General features: G+C 44.5%; 1 protein-coding gene across 1 annotated transcript; it reads left to right on the top strand.

The window, feature by feature from the left end:
* Positions 1-496: 496 nt before the first annotated feature.
* On the top strand, positions 497-21,511 carry T265_00828 (hypothetical protein; the record flags this gene model as incomplete). Its single annotated transcript, XM_009164700.1, has 12 exons — positions 497-799; positions 5,766-5,854; positions 5,902-5,992; positions 6,030-6,243; positions 10,243-10,664; positions 13,192-13,541; positions 14,180-14,324; positions 15,777-16,180; positions 17,245-17,392; positions 18,158-18,264; positions 18,501-18,795; positions 21,005-21,511. The coding sequence occupies 12 exons, from the start codon at positions 530-532 to the stop codon at positions 21,029-21,031; spliced, it is 2,562 nt and encodes an 853-aa protein (XP_009162964.1).
* Positions 21,512-24,971: the final 3,460 nt, after the last annotated feature.

Raw genomic sequence — 24,971 nt, 5'->3', positions numbered from 1 at the left:
AGCTAGGCACCGAAAGGATGTTACAGCTGAACGATTCACTTATATTTATTTGACTGAGGATGCATCAACCATGTCTTCATCTTGAGACAAGTAATTCAACAGCGCCACTCTTGCAACCGTCACATGTTGGTCGTTCTGCTCTAGCTGAACTCCGCTTTTAACTCCGTCGGACGTCAGATACTTTGGAAGTGTCTGGCAATCACTGCCCCTTCCAATTTTTTTCTCATGTTAGGTCATTGTATGCGAGTTCTTGTGGGCGAGTATGATTATGCGACCAGCTTTCACCTGAGTTCATTAGGTGTGAGGCAAGTCTGTCCGCGAGTTCTTGTGGGCGAGTATGATTATGCGACCAGCTTTCACCTGAGTTCATTAGGTGTGAGGCAAGTCTGTCCTCTCTCACCTTTTCTCTTCAACTTTTTTTCACTGATGTGCTGTTTGAAGCCCTGGAGATCGATGTGTTCCCAGGGTATTCAATTCCGGACACTGACTATGCAGCGATATTGCTCTCCTTGGTTCAGATCCTTCGAAAATGCAAACTGTCTTGGATAGCCTAGATTATTTCGCCACACGTTTTGGTGTGCGTTCCACACCTGTGAAGTTTAAAGTGCTTCCACAAGACTGTGTGGGACCAAACCCGAACCTCATGCTTGCAAACGAGCCAATCGATGTGCTAAATAAATTTGTTCACTTGAGCAGCTGTATAAGTTCCGGTGGACTGGCTGGAGATTACGTTACTTCTCGAACCGGGAAATCAATAGTAGCCTTCGCCAAACTCCGACATCTATGTCGCCGGAGTGACGTAAGTTTTTCTGTCAATGATAGAGTTTTCACCACGGCAGTGCGATCCATATTGTTTTGTGGATCAATACGTCGGTCTCTACGCTCAGAGGACATACAAAAGCTGCCAGTGTTTGACTACCGGTGTCTCCAGGGTCTGGTGGAAACGTTGGGTTGTCGCTGCTGAGGTACGCCAGATGATTTTGGCAAGAGGGAACTCTCCTGTGATGGATTAATTACTCACTGTTCATAGGCTACGCTTGTTAGGACATTTACTCCGTATGCCAGCGGACCGTCTGTCTCGCAGACCTCTTTTCGCCCAACTGTGTGGTGGGTGGAAGCCACCGAAAGGCGGACCCTCTGTGACCTGGCAGCGAAGTATGTAAACACTAACCAGTAAGTCGAGTTGGGTAGACAGCTGCGTCCTCCTTGGACGAAAGCCGCATGAATCAACTCACTTATTCCTAATGACACTCATAAGGCTCAACCTCGTAGTCAGTGGCGCTAGTGCATCAAAGCTATCATCTTCAATACGTAACTGCTCAGTTTCCCAAACTGAGTGATCATGCCATAGCCTCCAGTGCTTGACTATATCCCCCACACTTCCATTTTCCGGCTACCAAAACTTGCAGCTGGACCCAGCGTACTCTTTGTATCTTGTTTATGGCTGACAAGCTGAACTGAACCGAGTCAATTTGACCGCGTCCTAGATCCTTTTCTCCGTCAGTCTGCAGCGCATAGGGGAAATGCAGCTTCCGAATAGGCACAACTTTGCCTTAGACAGTGAACAATAAATTGATTTGCAAATGAGCGTATTTGTCGCAATCAGTCCAATGTGGGTTCAATTAGAACATAAGATTGATGGAAACTTAGGGACTGTGCCTACTTGGTGAGCCCCAAGAAGGGCGAAACCGGTCGTGGACTGTCGAAGAGCTTTCAGCAACCTCGTGAATAATTTCCTTTATGAAAGCAATAAAGGCAGTTGAATAGAGTTGGTTTCAGGGTTAGAAAATTAATTTCGAGGTTTGTGAGGCTACTATTTTAAGCAGGCATGCAGAAGTTGCTGTCACTTGTAATACAAAGTGTACTGAGTCGCCATTCTGTGGGGCGTTATCTGTAGAGATTACTATAAGTTGCATAGAATGCATGACCAAGAGATAACCTTTACGTTTTCGCTCATCCGCCCCGATGTATACAGCAAGTGAGATTATCCTATTGGTCACACCACATGAGAACCGATGTGACATGAAATTATTCTGAATTTGGAGTTCATTGTTGTACGACAGCTAGGACACTGCCAGGCCTAAACAGGAAGACTAGTATTGCTTCAGTCTGACCGAGAGGCAGCGCATGCGTGCCACAACACTACCACAGTAGAATAAGCTTTAGGAAAGTAGTCCTTATATACTCCATCCACAAAACTGGCTAAATTTAAATCATTCAGCTGTAGTACCCTTTCGGTGCCTAGCTGCCATGCCATACGAAGGAGGCACGACGGCTGGGATACTGCCACGTTGCCCAAGCCTAGACAGGGGAAGTCGAGAGGCGGAAGTCGGGTTCGGCCGGTAAATTCGCGCTCCAACCACTTTGTCCATCTCGCTGGCTAGGAGCCGATTAGACCAATCTACTGTAGAAGGCGGTGTCATGATAATCCGCTCCCCACTATATTGAATGGGTCATGCAGGTACACATATCACAATAAGGTAGTCTATTAGAAGCGGCGGTCCCCTTCAAAGGATATGTTAACTGTTGGTCTGTGGCCGGTGCTTCTAGACTCCTCAGCTTCGCTAGAGACCACTAGGAACTTCTTGCAAAACTGGTGCTCCCCAACTTTTTGGGATCGTGCCAGAAAAGGATATGTTAACTGTTGGTCTGTGGCCGGTGCTTCTAGACTCCTCAGCTTCGCTAGAGACCACTAGGAACTTCTTGCAAAACTGGTGCTCCCCAACTTTTTGGGATCGTGCTTGTGCAGAAAAGGAAAGCTCATCTTCATACGCAACTCACCTTAACTGTTCAGCGATTTCAGCTTGAGGATAATGTTTTACGCAAACATCGTGCCAATCTTCAAAATGGACATAGCAACCATCGTAGAATCTGCTTGATACCGGCTGCATTTGGATTATTGATAGCTGCTCCCTCCGCTTCGCGAAATGCAGACCCTATAACAAAAAAACAGCATCCCACTCGAACTGTTTGCGTTAGCCATGTATTTACACTACGCCGGTTGTTAGAGGGGCTCCACATTCGCTGTCGTTTCGCTTTACATTCGTCAATATCAGGATTACCCTTGGTTCAACTGACCGCGTCTCATCGTGGGACTAACTGAGAAATAAGCCAATATCATTAGGGTGTTTTGCACGTACACAGTGTCACAGATGACTATCTTCATTTATGATTGACTTCATCACCATGCCGTCATGGTATAATCCATATCTGCTTTTGTTTGGCCAAGATTTCCCGTGTAGCATTCTACTTAAGCGTCGAACACTTCGACAATATAGCCACCCTTTCTCCGCAGAGATGCAAACAGTAATAATGAATTCAGTTGAGTGATTTGGTATGCCGCCTGCATCATCACAACAATGCACGGCGTCACATCTATACATACAACTAAGTAAATCGACGTGATAGGGAGTCACGTCACCAATCCAGGTTGCCAGGTCGTAGCTGGAATTACATCCCACATAGCAGGAGGAAGGGTCAGGTCGGCTTTGGCCAACAGAAGACATCCACGGCCTTAATGCGGCACTTGTTCGTCTGCCAAGTCTTTCGTACCACTATATGCATCAGAATGCTAGTTGCCTTTCGAATCTAGTGGGCATATCGGACTGTTATTCCCAAAGTGTTCTTTGGAAACAACTTAGTCGGTGAATGATGACACTATAAAGTACCCGCTTTGACTGTCAGTAGACCGATTACTTCAGAGGATCCTTTCACTGAACCATTTGTCGTTAGGAAGTGCGCTGCAGCATGACCAAGAAACTCATCGACGTCTGCAGCAGGTGAAACAACATAGCGAGTAAAGGCGCTGGTAGGCGGCCAAGTACCGTACCTGCTGTTGTTCGTGAAGCCGAACTGTTATTTCCAGTGTCACCTCGATCTTCACACCCGCAAAACCGCCTCCCCTGATACCATTAAGTGGTTACCCCATCTCCCTGCCCACACCTCGAGTAAACTGGCAGCCGTATCCCATGCTTAACTTCGTCGAAGTACCCAATATAGTTAATGAGTGAAACTGTGGTAGCTAAAACTGCCGCGGGATCCGCAAACGATCTAAAACTGCTGCCGAGCGATTAGGACATCCTCTTCTCAATGGCACCAGTATCCACCACCGGCGTATCGTTGTCCATAATAATTTCCCGAAAGCTGAGTGCGACCACGTTTGTACCGGCGGTCAGAATCGTCCCCAGCGAGTTTATTGAGATTCAGGAAAATATGCCATCAAATAAACTAACCCCGAGACAAAATATCATATACGAATGATGCATACGTGTTTTTGTCCTAAGAGAAACAATGACGCGTACGAATGATGGGTTTATTGACGAGGTGGGCTTAAGTTAGTTCATGCATGTGGTCTACAAATCCGTAGCCCACTGATGTTGTACCACGGGTTTATGTTCGCCGGGATAAAGAGAATTATAGGGCGATGTTCAATTTTCGGTAGATTTGTTTTCCGTCAAACAACCAATTACAATCAAAGGTCACGCGCAGTCATTGAGACGTATGTACATATCAACACAAGTGCCCATTGCCGTCACACAGACGCACCGCCAAAAGACGACGCAGCACAGTCTACTACATACTGATGATGTCACTCCAACTGGTGACGAGACCTTTGCAACTAGGCTCAACGACCAAAACACTGGCCAAAATCTCTTGCCAAACTCACAGGTTTCATTCTAAACGACAACCACATTCCAGCACCTCTGATGCACAGGCGATGAAACGTTGACACGTTCCAATCCTTAACCGTAATTTTACTTTGTTGTCGAATCCTCGATTAATAAATCCAGGACTACCAGATAACCAAAGAGATGTTTTCCAGGTCGATAGAATCTCACCTTAAATAGGTAACCAGTGCTTTCCGTCAGACCACTTGTGCCCCTTTACATTCGGTAAATTCGTGGCGTCTGAAGTGTCGTATTTGTTTTCTCGTTATTGTGCGGCAGCTATGCAGCAAATGCGTGTTATGACTCAACGACTTGATTTTACAGTTTTTCGATGCATGCTCCGCTGTATGAATTTTTATATGCACCAGAAACAGCATCCTCGAATTGATAACCTAATCCCTGTGGTCAACTCCATGCAAAGGTTTGTCTAAGGAGTTCGTTCAGATTGACCCATGGCTTAATCGAGCTGTTAATCCACTCAACTTATGAAATACTCATGGAATATGGCTAGTGCTCATCCAGCGTTTGAGTGAGTCTGTTTATCATGGATTTATTGATTTCGATATGAATTTGGGTGTGGAGAATTTTGGATAGTCATTTTTGTCCACTGCATCATTCTGTCATGCCAACATTTCGGCCTGTGGTCAAGTCCATAGTACATTCATGTAGAAGTTATTTTCTGAACGGTATGAAGCGGGGCGGCATTTCTTTAGCTGAGGATTTTGAAGTCTGTCAACCATAAAGAACTTCAAATTGGCCACAGCTATCATACTAATATGGTACCTAATGGTGCCCAGTCATTTTACTAGGGTGTTTATGCCTTAGCTATTAAAGCGTTCATAGCTACCCTGAATTATTGGGATTAATATTTTGAACTATGTTCTAGTCATTGTTTGTTTTCACCCCCAGCTTTTCTATTTATCCGTTCTTCTTCGTCCACATGATGCGGTTTTTCGCTTTAAAAAATCTTTCCGCATTGTAGATGCTTTAAAATGCATGCTCAATTTCAATTCTCCCCCAACCACATCGGACGTTCCACAATGGAAGGTACCCTTGTTTCATTGGTTTCACCTTTTGCATTATCACTTTTGCCATCAGGTTTTAATCTATGATCAACTCGGTCGAGATATTATTTCCCCATTGCTAACCGTCAAGGAGCTACGTTCCCTTGGCGTAACCCTTCATCTGTAAGTTGGTAATCTATTTTGAAATTGGAGTGCCATTTCGATTTTAGTCTCCTTGATTCCCCTCGTGAACACATTCCAGATGTTGCTGCAGTATACTTTGTCTATCCGTCAAAAGAAAATGTGCAGAACATATGTAAAGTAAGTAATAATTTTATCTCATGCTGTTTTCTCTTAGGATTTCGAATCGGGTCGATACGAATCCTACTATTTGAACTTCATCAGTCCAATTTCCCGAGAGTCCTTAGAACAAATAGCTCAGACAGCACTATCGGAAGATTGCGTCCAGCAAATTGCGAAGGTCTTTGATCAGTACACCAATTTCGTGTGTCTTGAGGATGACCTTCTGGTTTTACGACCTTTGCTTTGCAACAATTTGCCCTCATACTATGGTATGTAATTCCCCCTACGTTGCCTTTCCGTAGGTTTAATCTGGGCCCATTGGGCTTGAGATCACGCTGGCATTCCGAAAGCCTAGATTTGTTTGAAATTCTGTGTGGTTCACCACTCGAAATAACCTTTGTTGTGTTTGAGACAGTTTGTTCGCAGGAAAATCGGAACTGACTACGAAGTGTAACTCTCGAATATGGTCTCACGAAATGCCGCTTTCAGAATTCATACAAAAGACGCTCTTGCTCAATTATGTAGACTTCACCTAAAACTTGGTACTTCAGATTCAGAACGGGTTAGCCGAAGTAATGTGCTAACTGGTAGTTTACTCGATGGTACATAAAATGCATGTAAGTATGTGGCGGTCCTTACATCTAACAATGCTTCCCATGATGGTCAAATTGCTGTTCATGCTAGTTGTCACCATGAAACTCTGTGAGGTGGAGAGGAGTACCGTACACAATATTTCAACACGCAATTGCAAACCTAGAAGTGATCGCTTGTTTCGCAACATATTGAGTTGATCAATTCAGTTCTGATCTTCACTACAAAGTATCCCGGTCCTCATGGATAGATGAGGGTATTGCCATCTTTTAGAACATTGGTAGTACAAGTTAATTCATCTGTTGTTGCCTTCTTTTGCTGTTGCAACATCTCCATTCCCACAGGTACCTTCCACTCTTTTCGGGAACTAGCCCTTATTGCAATTCCGTGGCCCTCTCAAACTTGGTTTTATTTACGTCACCTCCATTTTATCCTCACCCTTGGAGTAGTTACAGACTTAAAAGTTGCTGGGCGATCTGGGGAATGTTACCCTATGGGCTGGTCACCATTACCTACTAAGATACAACCACTTCACGTAGCATCTGTTGAAGTGTCACCTCCCTCGATTTTCACATTAGTAATTTTGATAAAACAGTCTCGGTCGGATGTGCCACATTGACCTTATCTCCCAATTTCCGGTGTGCAGGCACGATCAATTAGACTGCCAGTTTCTTGATTGGTTGATCAATTTGTGTCCGTCTCGATGGCTCGCAACACCAACGTTCGGGTCCCTTGAGACCATCTTCCTCCACTGTGCATCGACAATCTCTTTTCTGCGTTTTCCTTTGGCTTCCACGCACTTACACCCGTGTACAGACACTTAATACAGCTATTATCTCGCCAAAATCCTCCACTTAAGTTTTACAAACACACATTCAACTCATCGAAATCCCGTGATGTTTCCTTTAATTCGTTAACCCGCCTCGGATCTTTCGGCTCTCGCCAACCCAAAATGTATTATTCCTCATTCTCCTTGCTTCTCACTCCTAGGTTTGAACCTCACCGGTGCGCTCGCACTAGAGATTGTATGCTTGGCTGTTGTACATTTTATTCGTGAGGATCCCTGACCACGATACCACTTTTCTCACGTGAACTGCGTTTTGTGTAATAAACATAAAACACTCACGCCCACCTTGCTATATACAGTTAGCCAAACTGCACATAATCATCATCATCGACAGCCTGACATCAGTGTTCAACACTGATGCTTCACTGCCGTACCAAACTGTACAAACCCAATTGGAGGAACATGAAACGCTTGGGGATCAGCAACAACCAATCGGTATATGCCACTACATATGTGTTCCATAATATTGTGGAGGTCAAGTTAGTCGTGCTGTAATGTTGAGATTACCTAGAAGTTCGTATCCTTGATAAACTAGTCTAAAATACACTTCAATGTCGTATTTGGATTACTGGGTACCAAGGTTGATGTATTCTTTGAGAAACTTATGAACCCCGAAGAATTTGCATCTTCTGAACACATGCACCCTAATCGGAGTTCTTGCTTCTTAATTAACGGTCAAAAATAATCATTCAGCTGTAACACCCTTTCGGTGCCTAGCTGCCATGCCACCCCCAAAGGGAGCACGATAGCTGGGATACCATCAGCTTGCCCAAGCCTAGACAGGGGAAGTTCAGAGGCAGTTCGAAACACGGACCTTACGGTCGGTAAATTCGCGCTCTAACCACTTGAGCCACATTCCCACTACTCCGATAGGTTTACTTATCTAACTTATGTTGGGGAAAACCGAGGTGACCCAATCGGGATCTCGCGCACCTTTTGTGCATGGAAATACTATTTTCGCATAGTTTTCTAGTTTTCAGGTCACTACTGATAGAGAACATATTTCACGGTATGTCAAAATTCAATTCACTTTCATCAGCTGTGGATGGATTTGGAATATACGTGGACTAAACTCGGTGACAAAGTTGAACGAAAACATAGTGAAGTGGTAAAGCTTGGGTCAATTCATCAGAACCGCGACAAAGTCGCCGAACCCTTTGAGCACACCGATCTTGGTATTCTCATTTCGAAACAGCATTCTCACTTACGGACGTGAGAGTATACGGAGAGCTCTCCAAAATCTTCCGTACACAAAGCGGTGTCCGTCAGGGGTGCCCACTTTCCCCACTCCTATTTAATTTCGTGGTTGAAAAATCATGAGACGAGTGCTGGAAGGTCTCAAAACGCTAGTATTCAGATCGCTTCTGACGAAAACATTGTCGATATGGAATATGCAGATTACATCGTTCTCGTATTCGAGAAAATGCAAGTGTTTTTGATGAACTGACCAGATTTATCCCGTCCTTTGGTATGCACTTTGCACCCACAATGTGTAAGATCATGATCATGGACATGCAGTCACTGGACACGCCACTAACAATCCAGGGAGAGACACTCGAAGTCGTGAAGCGTTTTACGTATCTTAGAAGCTGCATTAGTTCTGACAGAGTTCTGTGACAGAGGAGATCGATGCACGAATCTGCAAGGGTAATTTGAGACACCTATGGCGTCCAAGCAACATGTCCATAAATCTCAAGGGACGTGTATATCAGGCTAACTACGGGTTGTTTTGATGTACGTCTATGAGACTTGGCCTGTTCGTGCAGCTCATCTGAGACATCGTCGACAGTCATTGTCCGAGGACCATAGCTCCTGTGGATTGATATCCGTGTATCCGTAACGAGGTAATTAGAAAGCAAGCTTTAGGTTGTGCAGGGTGAACTTTCACTGAAAAATGTGTCCAGCACCAAAAGCTGCGTTGACCAGGTCATGTACTGCGTATGCCAAACTATGGTTTGCAGAAGACAGTGCTGTTTTCCATGCCCCATTCCGAATTGCGGAGGCAGAGAGGTGGTCAACCTCTGACCTGGCAGAGGGGTATGAAGGAGATTACGAAATGTCTGGGTACCGTCAGTGTACCTCGCCTTCCAAGATGGGGACCGCGTGATCCTCATCGTCCCTCTTTGGAAAAGCTGCAAGATACGGCTGATACTCAATATCAGTGACATTCTTTTTGCCATTTCTATCCAGATTGTCTGAAGGTTTAGATAGTTCAAAATGATTGTGGAAGGCTAGCGCCACAATTTTTCTCCACACAGTGAGGTTTTCAAATAAATCTTGGTTGTACGGCAGCGAAGCATCATTGTTGAACATTGATGTTATGCTGTTAATGACGAACACCCCCTCCGCGTATTTATATGGTAACCGGTTTGTGATGCGTTTTATACCAGGTGAATTTTGAAAACCGACTTTTCGGGGATATTTGTGTCAGTGCTCGAGTAACCTAACGTAGCGTGTCCGGCCATTCGTTCTGATGGGAGACCATCTGTGCTGCAGATGTAATTTTCTCCGCAACAAAACAGATAAATCACTTAAGCTGCCCTGTAGTTTGCCAGCAACTGTGTTCAAAATGCTTTGTAGCAATGCCGTTTGTTACCGTCGCCTTGAGCGCGCCACACTAGCTTTACCATATCACCTGTCCGTTCAACTTTGTTATTGACCCAGTTTCACCTGTCTTAGGTCGCTGTTAGCGATATTTCATCCATCCGTTCATTTGCTTCGATCAAAGAGAACGCAATGTTCCATATTTGTCTGGTTGGTACCGTTCATCAGCGTATAGCCCAAAACGATGTGTAACCGACAGTATTTCCTCTCGATTCCACCATTTCAGCGCTCAACCGTGCCAACGCTTCTGACAGCGACATTGAAGCCATAGTTGATTCAACGGTGGATGGTCTGTTCTCCGTATTTGCCACGCTGGGCACAGTGCCAATTATACGATGTCCAAAAGGAGATGCTTCGGAGATGATAGCGACGCGCCTGGATGCGAAGTTACGCGACAGTTTACGGGATTCTCGCAGTTCGTTGTTTGTCACTAGTGAGTCTGCTCGTGGGTATACAGCAAGCGGGGCTCCGGGAATTGGTGTTGGGGGGATGACTCGTTCTTCCCAGAATCCTGGAGTGACTTCAACAAACCCGACATTTTCAAATCTCTTCCAGCGTCCGCTGCTTGTCCTGTTAGACCGGAATTTGGATCTTGCCACTCCTCTTCATCATGAACTGACATATCAGAGCCTAGTACATGATATCTTTGTGAGTTCCGTTTGCTTTGAACCCGTTTTATGCCCTTTTATTGCTCTTTGTGCTTATTTTCTTCCTTACATTTTATCCACCAACGTTATCGTCCATTTCACTGAGGCAACACCTCGAACATTTTGTACCACTTCCTGCCTCGTGAACCAAAACAGAGCATATGGAGCGATTGCCCTCTCTGCAAACATCACCTTCAGTTACAACCGTTTCGTATTTGTCATTTGAGGCTTTCTTCAACACTCATGCCCCTTTAAAAGATAATAGTTTTCAAAGTAAAGCACTTTTAGTTAGGTTCATAGTTGAAAAGCTGTAACCGTAACGTTCACTTCTTATTGAAAGGGATGTGATGACCTTGTCACTTAACGATTGACTTTTGCGCCACTGATACTACCGAAGTACGTTTATAGGACAAATTCGGTGATATCTCCAAGTTCTGAATCTTCATCAAGTCAGTACGAGAGCGATAGCCCCTTTGAAGCGTTTGCCCTGCTGATGTATCCAAATTTTTCCAATCCGTATTTGTACCGCTTCTGTTGAGGAGTACCGTTAAGACTTATGGAGTCTTCCCTTTCTAATGGACGCCTTGATCATCGGAGGCTAGTGGAAGGCACTTTGTACAAACCCTGCTTGATGGAAACGGCTCAAATTTCAAAACGGCTTCTGGAGTAGCTGCTTAATAACTTTCAGATGTTAGGAGTTCAAGTGGATGTGCAGAGAGAAATATAAGGTCAGTTACGTAAATGTTTTCATAGTGTGAACTGACGCGCTAGATCGTTCCGTTTCTAATGGGATTTCAGGAGACTGCCTCCGACCAATCATCAACGTTCGTTGGCATATCCTGCGGCACGAGTAAGATTAGCTTCACCCGGGAATTTCTTGATCTGAAAGTGTTATATGCATGACTAGTTGTGTATTCCTGCTTTTTTCCTCTCCATAACTTCCCGTTCTTACGTATTTATATGAAGATACCTTCTTTTTCCGAAAGAAACTCATATGCATATAAAGGCCGCCTCATGTTTCAGTTGGCACAATATGCAAATGACTGTATTTGTCTAAATCAGTCCCATTCGGGTTCAATTAGATCATAAGGTCACTGGAAAGTCGGAGACTGCGCCAACCTGATGGATCCCAAGAAGGGCGAAACCAGTCGTGGGCTGTCATTATAATGGTACGGCCAGTATTTGGACTGTCTGCGTCCGCTTGGCATGATTGGGACGAAAGTACATATAAAGCGATAGCTGCTTCAAACTGGATTGGCAATTGGACTATGTTGGTCTCAGGGCGGATATAGTTGTTGACGCTAGTAAGCTTATTGAACCTAGGCTGTAGGATTTTACGCAAGCGCAGAAAAGTTCTGGTCAGATATCTGTCTCTGAAAGACTTTCACGTTCCTCACCATGAACTTAGTAGGCCACAGAAACTGTCTCCAGTTTTGGATGAGCAAACTCCGCAGTGAAACGGAAATAGGAACCGATCTATCTGATTCATTTATTTGAAGCATCCGTTCCTAATGAATCTGTTCATTGGTGGTATCATTTTAAGTGCCCCATCTTCTCACTCCAGTCACAAACTGAGGGACAAAACCAGCATGCACTCTCAAGGCTCTGGTTCAGTCCGGTTGATTTCTCTCTTGAGAAGTTTGACTAACGGTAGCAGTTAAGTGGTTATTCCTACCTTTTCACTATTCTGTTGGAGAATCTGGTGAGCATCAGCGTGACGTGAGTTGGTTTGGAGGCTGTGGCCAGTCGTGAACACCAACCCACTACACATAATCCTCTTCAGTGGGACACCTTTTTAAAAGTTGGCATTCAAACTACTCTCATTAGCTTGTTGCCGATGAGATCTCCACCTGAATGACCCCCAATTAGTCAAGTTTCCTTCCTGATTCGACGCATCATCTGAATCAATAAATCTCTTCAATATAGGCACTCACTATAAGTGCAAGCTTGGTGAGTAGTCGCGTAGCGTTGTGGTCAACATTGAAAAACGGTTTATTGAAATGATACTCGTCAGGTTTTGCTGCACCAGTCAGAACAAAAGCCTCAGGGAATTGCTTTCAATGACTGACCCTCTCTCTCATAAAACCTTTTTTTCAACTTCTTGCTATATACAGAAACAAATACGCCTGTACCAGATGTGGTGTCTGTGTCACTATGAAAGTTCTTTGCAGTGTTGCCACTTAATAAAGTATTAAATACAACGGAATGTAACTTGTGTTCTGAAGATAAGTTTTTGTAATAGGTGTTGAGATAAGATTAGTTTATCATCGTTATTATGGGAAACCTATAAGTTCTGACCCACGTGGCTTCTGAAATAGTAAGTCAGCAATAAAAATAACCGATCTTACTTCTACACAGCAAAAGTCGCAATAAAATTCATTCAGGCTGGCAGTGAGTGGGAGTAGACAATTTAATGGGAGAAAGTCTTCGTAAAGAGGACGAAACACGGGTACTTTCTATCGAGCCAAGAACTCCTTGTCTTCCTACCTTACTGTGTGTTTTACCACGTCTATTTTCCTCCCTTTTAGAAAATTACACTCAACCGCATCAAAGTCGACTTAGATTTGGCCAAAGAAGTTACCAGCTCAGATGTGGATGGACTGCCTGCGCCTAAATCCAAAACGAACAAAAGGCCGGGCAAACTTGAACAATATGAACTCACTACGGTAACCGATCGATTGTGGCGCGACTTCAAAGGTGCAGCCTTCTCAGAAGTCGCCGAAGCCATCCGTGACGAGGTGACTATCTTGCGCGACTACGAAAAGCGTATGGGCGAACTGAAGTCAGTGATGGGACTCTCAGACAGTTTTGCTTCACTGGATGAATCCACACTTACTCTTTTGGATGACAATACCGCCCGACTGACCAGTGCTGTAAGGTATGTTCTCGTGCAAATTTACTCCTCCATCCTGATTCGTGCGCCTACCTGTATACAGTTTTATATCAGGTATGTAGTGCATAGTTCGTCAAACCTCGGCTCCCATGCCAGATATATACCGCAAAGGCTCTTCCAGCAGCATCTGATATGATCTTTTTCCCATCCAGTTCCATATTTTGTGTAAACAGACAGAACCGACCAGTCTTTGTTTCTCCACTGGTAATCCACATCGAATTTCGCATGTTAATATGTGCACGACCGATCCACACGTCGTTGATGACTACGACAGTGTGACATCTAGGGCTTGTCGTCACAGGTATCAACTCGAATAACGCGGGCGAGTTATTGATCCACACGTCGTTGATGACTACGACAGTGTGACATCTAGGGCTTGTCGTCACAGGTATCAACTCGAATAACGCGGGACTGCGAGTTATTGAATTACTGGGTGCTTAATGTATTTAAGCTTGTGGATTCTACGGACTAAAGTGCCACTTACGAAGCAGGTGTAGTCAGTGTTGGAAAAAGTGTTCCTCTGCTCATCAGGTAGGTGTAGCAGGATCGGTTGGTTGGTGCGCAGATTCAAAGCTCACACTGTTCTTCTCAATACTATTTCTGATGTTTTTTCTTAACGTTAGTTCCCTTCCCCAGTTGATGGAACGGAAAAGATGTTTGGATATGCACACGAACATCGCCACTTGCCTTGCTAATGTGATCACCCAGCGGCAATTACATGTGTTTGCAGAGGAGGAAGATAAACTTCTGGCGAAGCAAACAACGGTGGTACGTTCATCATTTAGTTTTTTATCCGTGTTTGTTGTTTCGCCAGAAAACCGCTCACTGCTCCTCAATTAGACCGGGCTGCACTGCTCACTGTCGCCTTTGTCCGTGTACACATTCACTCACAAGAAGTGAAGTACCCCAACACTCAATCGGGATGCGTTCCGCATTCCAGGATGTTTGGAGCGCATGAGGAACCGTTATCTCTTAATTTGAAGCATGTCATGGTTATACATAGCTCTCGTAGTCTTTTAACACCCATGTGAATGCAGTGAACGCTTTATCACAGCCAGTTCTGAATGCTGTCTGCACATTCACTCACAAGAAGTGAAGTACCCCAACACTCAATCGGGATGCGTTCCGCATTCCAGGATGTTTGGAGCGCATGAGGAACCGTTATCTCTTAATTTGAAGCATGTCATGGTTATACATAGCTCTCGTAGTCTTTTAACACCCATGTGAATGCAATGAACGCTTTATCACAGCCAGTTCTGAATTGGTGCTGTCTGCTAGATGGATACAATTTAGATGCCTGTCCAAGATTAGATAGAATATCACGGAAGTGCTCAAAAAAATTTATCGTCCCAGAGTAAACACATTCGTGAGCTCTGGCCATGGGGTCGAACGAAACATTTTCGGATTCCTCCAAAATAACCTCAAACTGGTTCGTAGACAAGTTTTATGTGACGAACGTGAAACTGGAATATAAGTTTGTATCCGTGAAATGAATCTCTGATAACTTGTCCGAAACTACCAAAAGAATTCGCTTTATAACGTGTCTAATGTGCCTTGCGTGATATTGAGACTCGTTTAGTGGACCTGTTTTCCTCGGTGTGAATAGGCGTCGTTGTTCTCTTATAAAGAGTCGTTAAAATAGTCCCATACAGACAACTGCATGGGTCGCCTCTTTGATTTTTAGGGCAGTCCTTCACCTTCGATTCACATGTGTATTTTTTAAAGTTTTTGCTGTCCTTATCTGTTTACTTTCACAACCAACAGATCCTTCACCTTCGATTCACATGTGTATTTTTTAAAGTTTTTGCTGTCCTTATCTGTTTACTTTCACCATACAACCAACGGCAAATTAACCCAAATAGTCGTTTGGCTCTGGTTCAGTGGACGACCTGGCATTTTATTGGAAGGGATTGTTTTTTGGCGATCTCGAAGTGGTACCAAACTTCAATTCGTGCATACGGAGAGAACAGGTTCCGGTAGCGGTAATCGAACCCGCGTTCTTTTGCATACCGGGCGAGTGTCCCGTTATTTAGGCCACAGCGTGTGTTGGCCAATGTCACGTGCATGCGTCTGTACCCCATAGTAACTCACGGCGCTTCTGTGTGAATAACATTTGATATCTGCTGTATGAACTAACGTCGATGTCGTCGAAGTTGGAAAGAGATTGTCTTCGTCATTCATATAGTGTTTCTGAGTCAGTTCCTTATACTGTGTTCCCAGGATCTTCTGGAAAATGTATTTTCTCTGGTGTTTTTGTTCGGAATGAGACTTGATGAATTGACCGTTCTTTCTGTGTATTATTTGCGATCCTCACTGGTCACATCTTTTGATACCTCTATTCAGGATTCTAGTCTTTCCGAGCTGATAAAAAATGTGGCTATGGGCACACCAGAGGACAAACTTCGTCTTCTGTTATTCGCGGCTCTTCTGAGAAGCAGTAACTTTGTTCCTGGCGCAGTAGGCTCTGCATCTGGTTCCGGTGCAACAGGACTTGGTGGTTCAGTCAGCGGTGGGGGTTCAGAATTCTGCCTATCAGACACGGAATTGACTCAGTTGAAAAATCTACTGAAAGAATCGTGTCCAGAACTAGACCTCAGTTCTGTTGACTACGTGCAACACTTGAGGTAAGATGGTGTTTTTACTGTTAATCTTACCCGTTTTGAGTCATGAAAACAATTTCCTGGCAATTCAATCATTGCTATAAATTTAAAAACGTCAGTCAGGTGTTGCTTAGATTGTGAGGAGCGTTCATACTGTGGATTACCCAGGGTCGTCTTTGAGTTGAACTCTGGAAACGGCCATTGTGTTGAAGCTGTTCTCGCGTTTTAAGGGGTGATTTACAGAATCTTCTATATGGAAGCTAAAGTTATGGTGGATCAGAATCCGTTCTCAGGTTTGCCTGTCACATTCAACTACACTGACGGACCCTTTCCGCACTGGACCGCGTGTACAACTCGCCGTACACCCAGTTCCCGATGTAAACCCGGAGGATTAAGAGCAGGTGAGGAGCAGCTCTGAGGCCATAAGCCTGCCTGGCTCAGGGTCCATAATTATCACTAACTCGGTGACAGTGTATTCGGAGGGTGACCGTTCGAGATAGCGTTGTGGTTAAGGCCCGAACTTGCTGATCGGAAGGTCCGTGTTTAGAACTCAATCCCGCATCTCGACTGATTTTGTCTAGACTTAGGCAATCTGGTAGTATCTCACCCCTCGTGCCCCTTTCGGGTGGCATGGCAGCTGGACACCGAAATGGTATTACAGCTGAAATGCTATTATTTATTATCATTGGCCGTACCCGAGGCGCGCGCACTACGTTAGTGTCAGTGTGTGAGAAACACCAGATAGTCTCCCTAGACAAGTACCGAGGCACCGGTGTGCCGAACAAACTGATTTCTGTTAAACTTTGATGTTGGGCCTTGTGAATGTCGCACTGTGTGCTACACCTGCCCACATCACCCAGATGAAGAGTGTCTGATTGTTATAAAATTATTTTTCTGCTTTAGTTTGATTTGACTGGTTTCGAATGCCCCATTTGACGATCCTGTGTCAGTAATTTACAGCACCTAAAGAACAATCCTTGTGTTTCTCTGACTGACTGACTGTTCACCATTTTTCATCAATCCTGGTTCTCGTTTTTTTTCATGAAATACTGGATTGTCTAACCTTGAACTTTTGTTCCTCCGTGCAGACGCCTCCCAAAACTCATCCAAGCGGGAGATCAGTCGGGATTCGGTGATCTCAAGTCAAATTCTAGTCGAAGTATGCTGAACAAACTAGTGTCGCACGGATCGGCTATATTCCTCACTGGAATGCGACATCTGATTGGTCGGAAGTCGGTTAGTACTCAGACATCTCGTGTCTTTTGCTGACGTGTCATGCCCCTAGTGATTATTAGTCTTACCAGCTGTTGTTAGGTAGTCTTACCACTACTGAATAGACGTCAAAACTATTCCCAAGTGGTCCTTCATCATGAAGGACTTCAAAAATTACCAACCTACGGACTTGGAATTAACTCGGTGGACGCGCAGCAGCGAGGCTGTCTGTCTGCATCCGACATCAGGGTTTACTTCCACTTAGTGAGCTGAGGTTTTCAGGACGCAACCGTATCTTTTACTATTCTCCTAATTTTTGGGTTCCACTTTTAATGATATCTTTGTCTTAATGAGTTGACTAGGGTTTTGAATAAGCAGCCTATGGTCTGTGACTTAGTGGCTCCATAAAGGTCTTTAGCACCCTAGCCAAATTCTCCATTAGTTATGTGAGCATCGCTCAAAATCAGTTAAACTGATCTCATCGAACAAATAGCGGAGCCGAAGACTAACGGACATCTAACATGTGAACTGTCCTCTTTCGTGAAGCACATTATATCACAAAACAATAGTCGTCACGGTTTTTGTCATAATTTTGAACTAGTTCAATCCAAATTTAAAGCTGAAAGCTACAGAAATCACTCTTATAACTCCATCTGTGGACAGAAACTCACTCAGGTTCACCAATATCTCTTGTTTTATCCATATTTCCCAAAGAGAGCTCAATGCATGGTGGTCGATTCTCCTGGTTACTAAGTCAACCTGTCATTCTTTTCCTCTACTCGCCTGCAGTATCTCCCCTTCACTCGTGTCGTATCACAGCTGATGGAGAACAAAGGTGGGGCGGAAGCCGAAGAATACCGTTATTTTGACCCAAAACTATACCGTCGTCAAGGCGTGTAAGTTAGAGCTGACTTTTGTTTTCCGGTCATCTAGCAGCATGTGTTTATGTATTGTGTAGACAATTGCTGTTTGGATACAAACACTCTTCTGTGCAAGATTGTAGTGAATGCTGTTATCACTGCTTTTCATTGTGTATCGAATGCTCACCAACTTTGAGATTCAATATTTACACACTGTGACCTAAGCTGTGTGACGCATCTCAAATTTCCCAACGATTCACGGATTTTCCCAGGGATGTTCCACGGTGTAAACAGCCGTTTTACGAGGCCTACGTGTTTGTGGTCGGTGGTGGATCATATGTGGAATATCAGAATTTGCTCGATTGGGCTCGATCCACAACCGGTGGTACGAGTGGTTCGTCAGCCCACTTGGCAGGGCTTGTCAACGGCACAGTCACAAGTGGACCGGGGTCAAATATTGATTCTGCGTCTGGGAGTACCGCTTCATCTACAACCTCAGGGACGAATGCTAAGCGTATTGTCTATGGTTGTACCGAGCTTCTTAATGCCACGGACTTCTTGGATCAGGTGAGTGTTTGATTTCCGGTTAAGCGAACGTATGATTTTAACAAGCTCTCGATAGACTGGACATTTTCAGAATAACAGGCTAAACGAACCAGCAAGAAAGCCCTTGCACACTAAGTAACACCGATTAGGACAGTGTAGAACTCATGTGGTTTGAGTGACTGGCATTTGTCTGATCGGTCGTCAGGGCAGGCTGCGTGGCGGTTGATCGCTTCTATCCACACAGAGTTGAGTCCGGCCTGATGGTCCGTCTAGATTAGGTGGTTAAGAATCGCAATATCGTTGTCTATGAGGCGGTGTTCATCAGTGTCAACGAATGCTTTTTTGACTTGTTCGCCTGCGAGGAATGTTTAGGAAAATAGAGCACACCAGCGAACCTTGAGGCTGTCGCTTCTCTGCTTTAGGCGACATTTGTTGCCAGCCTCACTCTCGGCCAAGTGCGTCAAAAGCTGTAGGTCCATCGTCCTGTTGTGTTGCAGACACCTTAGCTGACTGATTGAGTTCTAAGTTTGGATTTCGAATGTTTACTAGACATTTCAAATGGTCCAAATCGATTCAAAGCGAGGAGATGGACAAAGACAATTTTTGTTTGCCGAGACCTTAGCTGACTGATTGAGTTCTAAGTTGGGATTTCGAATGTTTACTAGACATTCCAAACGGTCCAAATCGATTCAAAGCGAGGAGGTGAACAAAGATAATTTTTGTTTGCCGAACTGCATTGCATCCGTTGTCGGATGCGGCGCTTAACATCACATCAATGGCTCTCTAGGAAACTCCACTGCACCATGCGACTGAAGCGATGCTCTGATAAACTCGATAGGTCATCACATGCCGAATCGTTTCATGCAGAAGTACGCTAATTGGCTCGTTGATCAAACCAGAATCCCAGACTTCGTTCATCTCTTTATGTTTCTGTTACACTATCATCCGCTGCTGTTAACCCGAAGTGATGTGTGCCTAAATTATCCGAAAAGGTAGGTCGCATCAATTTAGCTGTACTAGACAAAGTGTAGTTTTCCAGCGAACGATCATATGAAGAGACCGATTCCAAATCTGGTCATCCAGCTCGATCGTACTGCAAAGCCACATGCATTTGACTCCGACCGAACTGATTATTATTGATGAGTTTTTTATACCAATGGGAGTTGTCTGGACAGAAGATAAAACTAGCATGATGGTGTGGTAAACAACTACATAAGTTTCGAAGTACAAAGATTCGGTGATCACTTTAGTCCCAGCTAATTGGATGTCATGGATGATGATATCCTGGAAGCTCGTGACCTGGGTGGGTAAGGTTCAAAAGGACGAATGTTTAACTATGACACTCAGAGCCTATCGGGTCGTTTCCCAGAGGATCAACACCTACGACCTTCATGCTGGAAAGTGCAGGTGGCTACATTTTTTCATTTTTTATCCACTTGATGTCTAGGTGTCATATATCCGTACGTGGAAGGTGAATTTGCGTGGCGCATAGAGAAGTTGTCCGTCAGCCTTGGTAAGACTAATCGAAACACAGGCCAGGTCATTACCATGTCCTGGGAATTACAGTTTGAAACTCCATTTAGTCTGGTATGACAGGGTCACAACAGGCCTTCAGTGAACATGCTAAATACGGTATATAACCATCTACAAGGTTGAATTTCCCTTGAGAATATAGGACCCTCCCTTAGTTGCATACGAGTGGTTCGGTGCCTGACAGAGGCCTAATGTTTTATCTGTTTTCACAAATTCATCTGATCTCTTGTAATGATCTAAAGATATGGTTGCCATAAGCTACGTACAGTCTACTAAACCGAGACGGATATGACTGGCATTTTGCTCTTGGTCATTCTGAAATATGTCCTCATACGTATTTTTGATGCTGTTATTTTTATGCGTGGTTTACCAGTTCACTCAGTTGGCAGGTTCTTGAAGCCAACAGTAAGCCATGGGAACCCATGAGCTATAGGCAATTGAGGATTGTTTGAAGAGAACATCACTTCTGATCTGTTTCAAGGTCCCAGTTGGCTCACAGGCTACAATGGTTCGCTTTTATTAGTTTTGGGCAGATTTAGGAACACTTTAGGTGTAAAGGCGTAGTGTGCAGAACTTAGTTTCAACTCCTTAAATAGAACACCGCATTTGTGCGCTAACTTTTGTTCACTTTCAACTTTTTTTATCTTTCCATTCGCAAAATGTTCCTCATTTTGTTTCATGTTCATTACCCTTTCAGCTTTCTAGACTGGGGAAGGAGCTTTAGCGTCCACACTTTATTGTCGTTCTCCGTCAGCTTTGAACGAGTGAAAGGTTGTTTACTCTGCGGAATTTCCCATGAATGCGGCCCGTTTCAACGGTGGTCACTTATTTTTTGATTCTCTTGGAGGAAACTGGACTATTATCCATCCGTGTGTATCTGTTGTCACACCAGGTCTCTTGATGGACAATGCAGACACTCCTCACCTAACAATCAGGGCATGAATAATCTTATTTTGAACTTCCATGCCTATCCATTTTTCCCATTGACTTGGCAAGGCTTGGTTTGTTTTGAAAATTTTCTGGGGTGTATCACTGGTCACCTGTTTTTGATTTGTTACTTGTGAATTTCCCACAGTTTCTCACCTGCTCGTAATATGATCACTTATACTCACTCTACGCTTGCTGCATTTGGATTTGAATCTTGCTGCTGTGTAAATCTCCAGCCTGCTCTTACCACATTATAATCAGATGCCGAATTCTAGTCAATGAATGTTCCGAACCGGGCTCTGTGATTATCTTGATCGTGAAGTTTCCTACACATTTTCGGCGCTATGGTCTACCAGGTTTTTCAAGGGATTATTTTTCCGTCTAAAAGATGTCGCAAAAACTGTGAGGATAGTGTAACACAAAAAAATCGTTCAGCTGTAAACCTTTCGGTGGATAGTGTAACACAAAAAAATCGTTCAGCTGTAACACCTTTCGGTGCCTAACTGCCATGCTGCACGAGGGCTGTGATACTGCCAGGTTGCCCAAGCCTAGACGGGGGAAGTCGAGAGGCAGAGGTCGGGTTCGAACCACGGACCTTCCGGTCAGTAAATTCGCGCTCTAACCACTTGGTCCATCTCACCTCTGATGCTAACGGATCTCAGCTAAGGGATTCTGGTGATTCTCTAGTCCGCTCCGTTGAGGCCGTATGGGGACGTGTTGGGGCTGATTCTCGCTCCTTAGCCCGGAGATATTTTATTTCACTGTCTGCGTTGCTCGTTCTGCAATTTTCTGAGGATGGACTTCAAGGGCGTCCCAGGTCGCAACTGTCCGTCAGCAATGCGAGACATTAGGTATATGACGTAGCATGTTGTTATCTTCTGCCGATAAGCGGATCTCCGTCATCAGTTGTCAGGTCTGCGAAGTCTTCAGTTAACGCGTGACCCTAGTAACCGTACTCACCCAATTGATTTTATGTCAAAGATATTTGGTTCAGTCGATCAGTTATGCCCAAACACCGAATGTTGCCTGCCACATCATCTGAGTAAATTCACTTCCTACTGTAAAGTTAATTTGTATACCTAACAGCCAGAGTCGGCTTGACAGTGGGCATTAATCTTCATTGATCCTCCAGCTTCTCACTTTATTTTTTTTAATTCCAACATCAAATCAGACTTGGCGCCTTTTCTACATGTTGGTGCTTGTTTCACTTCTTATTCGCTTCATGCTATCGAACTCCACTAGGTTCGCTCCTTTCCTTAGGCGACCGTTGCTTATCAAACATTAGGCGATACCCGAGAATAAGGTTACTAAAGAAAGGGATTTAACCGAAAAGTATTGTAATGTACGATAATGAAATGTCGGGTATGCCGTTCTCAAGCGGTATCCGAATGTCGATTCGAATTTCAATACGAAGAGCAAAGCTTGGTTGTTGGTCTGTTAGCCGAGCTTGACGGTTGGATTACAAACGTTTCGCCACCAAGCGAGGTGACATCGTCAGTGCAGGGTTGGGCGGGTCACTCACTCAGACCAACAACCAAGCAGTGCACCCGAGTTACCTGTGTAACGATGATACTACTGATGAGGAATGGATGCGAGTAGTATTTTTCTTGTCAATTCGCTTTGCGCCTCTTGAAAAGGGAAATCTTTTGCGGGATTTATGGGGTTGCTTTGTAGCATTCGCGTGGACCTGAGCAACAGTCAACGAATATCCAGGAAAGTTCAGGAAGACGCGTTCAAGAGAAGATGGATGTTCAGTTTTTGTAAACAAGATGCATATGAGAGTTTTGCTACCCTGTCCAATAGTCTGTAACTGGTCAGTTGGCATTCTCTAATAAATAACTCCGCAGCGAGGGCCTTCTTCCTTTCACCTGTCTTCCGCAAAGTGGCCGAATAGGAAAGCTGGAGGACTATGAGGGCACAACGCGATTTGGCGAGCTGCAGCTTGGTTGAGGAAATAGAATGTGGTAAAGTAAAGCAAGTCCATGGCTAGACAGTTCGCCTAAGTGCAATCTGGTGTGGATTCTTTCTACGTGACAACATGATTTCAAATAGCGGTCCAGTATTGGTGTCAGGTGTTGCTCCTACCAACTGTGGCGAAGCTGGAAATGCACAGCCAAATGTCTGCCCGGAATAAAGGTATTTACTGGTGCCTATAATGATTTGAGAAACCACAGGGAATTTACATAGGTTAACGTCAGGCGGAAACGTACTTTCTGCACCTGTTTAAAACCAAACCCGTTGGTACGCGCAAAAAACCGCAATTAGGTCTGAAGGGGATGTTTAGCTGGTCGCCGATCAAGTTTATAAGAACCTTGGTTTATTCGCCGCTCCAATCCCCGGCTTTCAGTTACCGCTCTCCCTTTGCTTCTCACTGATAACTTTTGGTTGTATTGAATACTTTGACGCGTTACGTTTCAGGTGTACTTTTTGTGCGTATTTGTGAGTGACCCATCCTAACGCTGGGCATTTCGACGTATTAAGCATACGACAGTGGCTTTCGGTATTGTATTGACTAAATTGATTATGGAAGACCAAAAGCTAGCGACATCCGTGTGTGGTGGGTGCTTTATGTAATTGGAGCGAGTTACCACGCCACGCTCCGCCTTTGAACGCACTGTGGACTTCAGCTATCTGCGGCTCCCCATTTGACATGGCATTTTTTATACCACAGGTTGTGTTAGCACTACGATATCTCGCTCACCCCTAAGTTTCATTCTTTCGGGAACTGGGAACTCGGTTGGTTACGCATACCACTGGCTATGTTGGGACAGTCGATGTAGTTTGCTGTGGTGGGAAAATATATGAGCCGCACATTGCATTTTGGATCAAATGTTTCGGTGAAATGTGGCCGATCTCGCACTGACGGGGCAACAGTGACATACTCTCCTCGGTGATGCAAATACATAGGATGTTCCGGAGACGTGACAATCCACTGTACCCTCCATTCATTCACTTCACAAACACTGAACTAAGTGCAGAAAGGAACGTTATGCATCGTTCTTCCAGTTTTCCGCAAATAGTTGTTGATCATGGTGAGTGCTTCCACTATGTGGTAAAAATCAATATTGGGGCTTGTGTAACTACGGTTGTAGACCTGACTGTTGATGCGAGGGTGAATCAGATTGCGTCATAGCGCAAACTTCAGTCGATTTATATCTAATGGAGCCTGTATGGAGGCGCTCCCCATTTTGGAGGACTGACTATTCAGTATTGTTTCGATTGGCATTGTACCGTGCTATTGAAGTGTTGGTGCGTTTAGTCGGCAGCAAGCCAAGGACACTATGCAGTCTTCGGACTCGGATCATCTACTGACTGCAACTTTGATTTCTGTTGAGCATCACGTGCATACATTGGCCACACTAAATCCCAACTTCTCGAGTCATTCGGAGTTTAAATTGATATGGGATCGAGAGCACGTCGCTTAGGCTGTAATGCCTTCCTAAACAACCTCTATATGGACATTCGAAAATAACCTATAAGGTCGAAACGGGTGTCATTAGGAAACATTGATTTAGCTCTCATATGGTAAGAAAATCTGCCTCTGGATGGGGTGTCCGGAGACAGAGAATATATAGTGGACACTGCGTGCCTCAATACTCGGACGCAAGTATCCATTGGTCAACTCATTTTGAAGAAATCGCGCTACTGCACGGATTTGCGCCACTCATATTGACGTCCCTTTTGCTTTAAGTGTAATTTTCGTTCGCCAAGATTGTGTTGAAATTAGCTCGAACTGA

This window comes from Opisthorchis viverrini (genome assembly GCF_000715545.1).
Source record: "Opisthorchis viverrini unplaced genomic scaffold opera_v5_8, whole genome shotgun sequence".
Lineage (NCBI taxonomy): Eukaryota > Metazoa > Platyhelminthes > Trematoda > Opisthorchiida > Opisthorchiidae > Opisthorchis > Opisthorchis viverrini.
The sequence above is the reverse complement of the archived record's forward strand: the minus strand, read 5'-3'. Positions and strand labels throughout refer to the sequence as shown.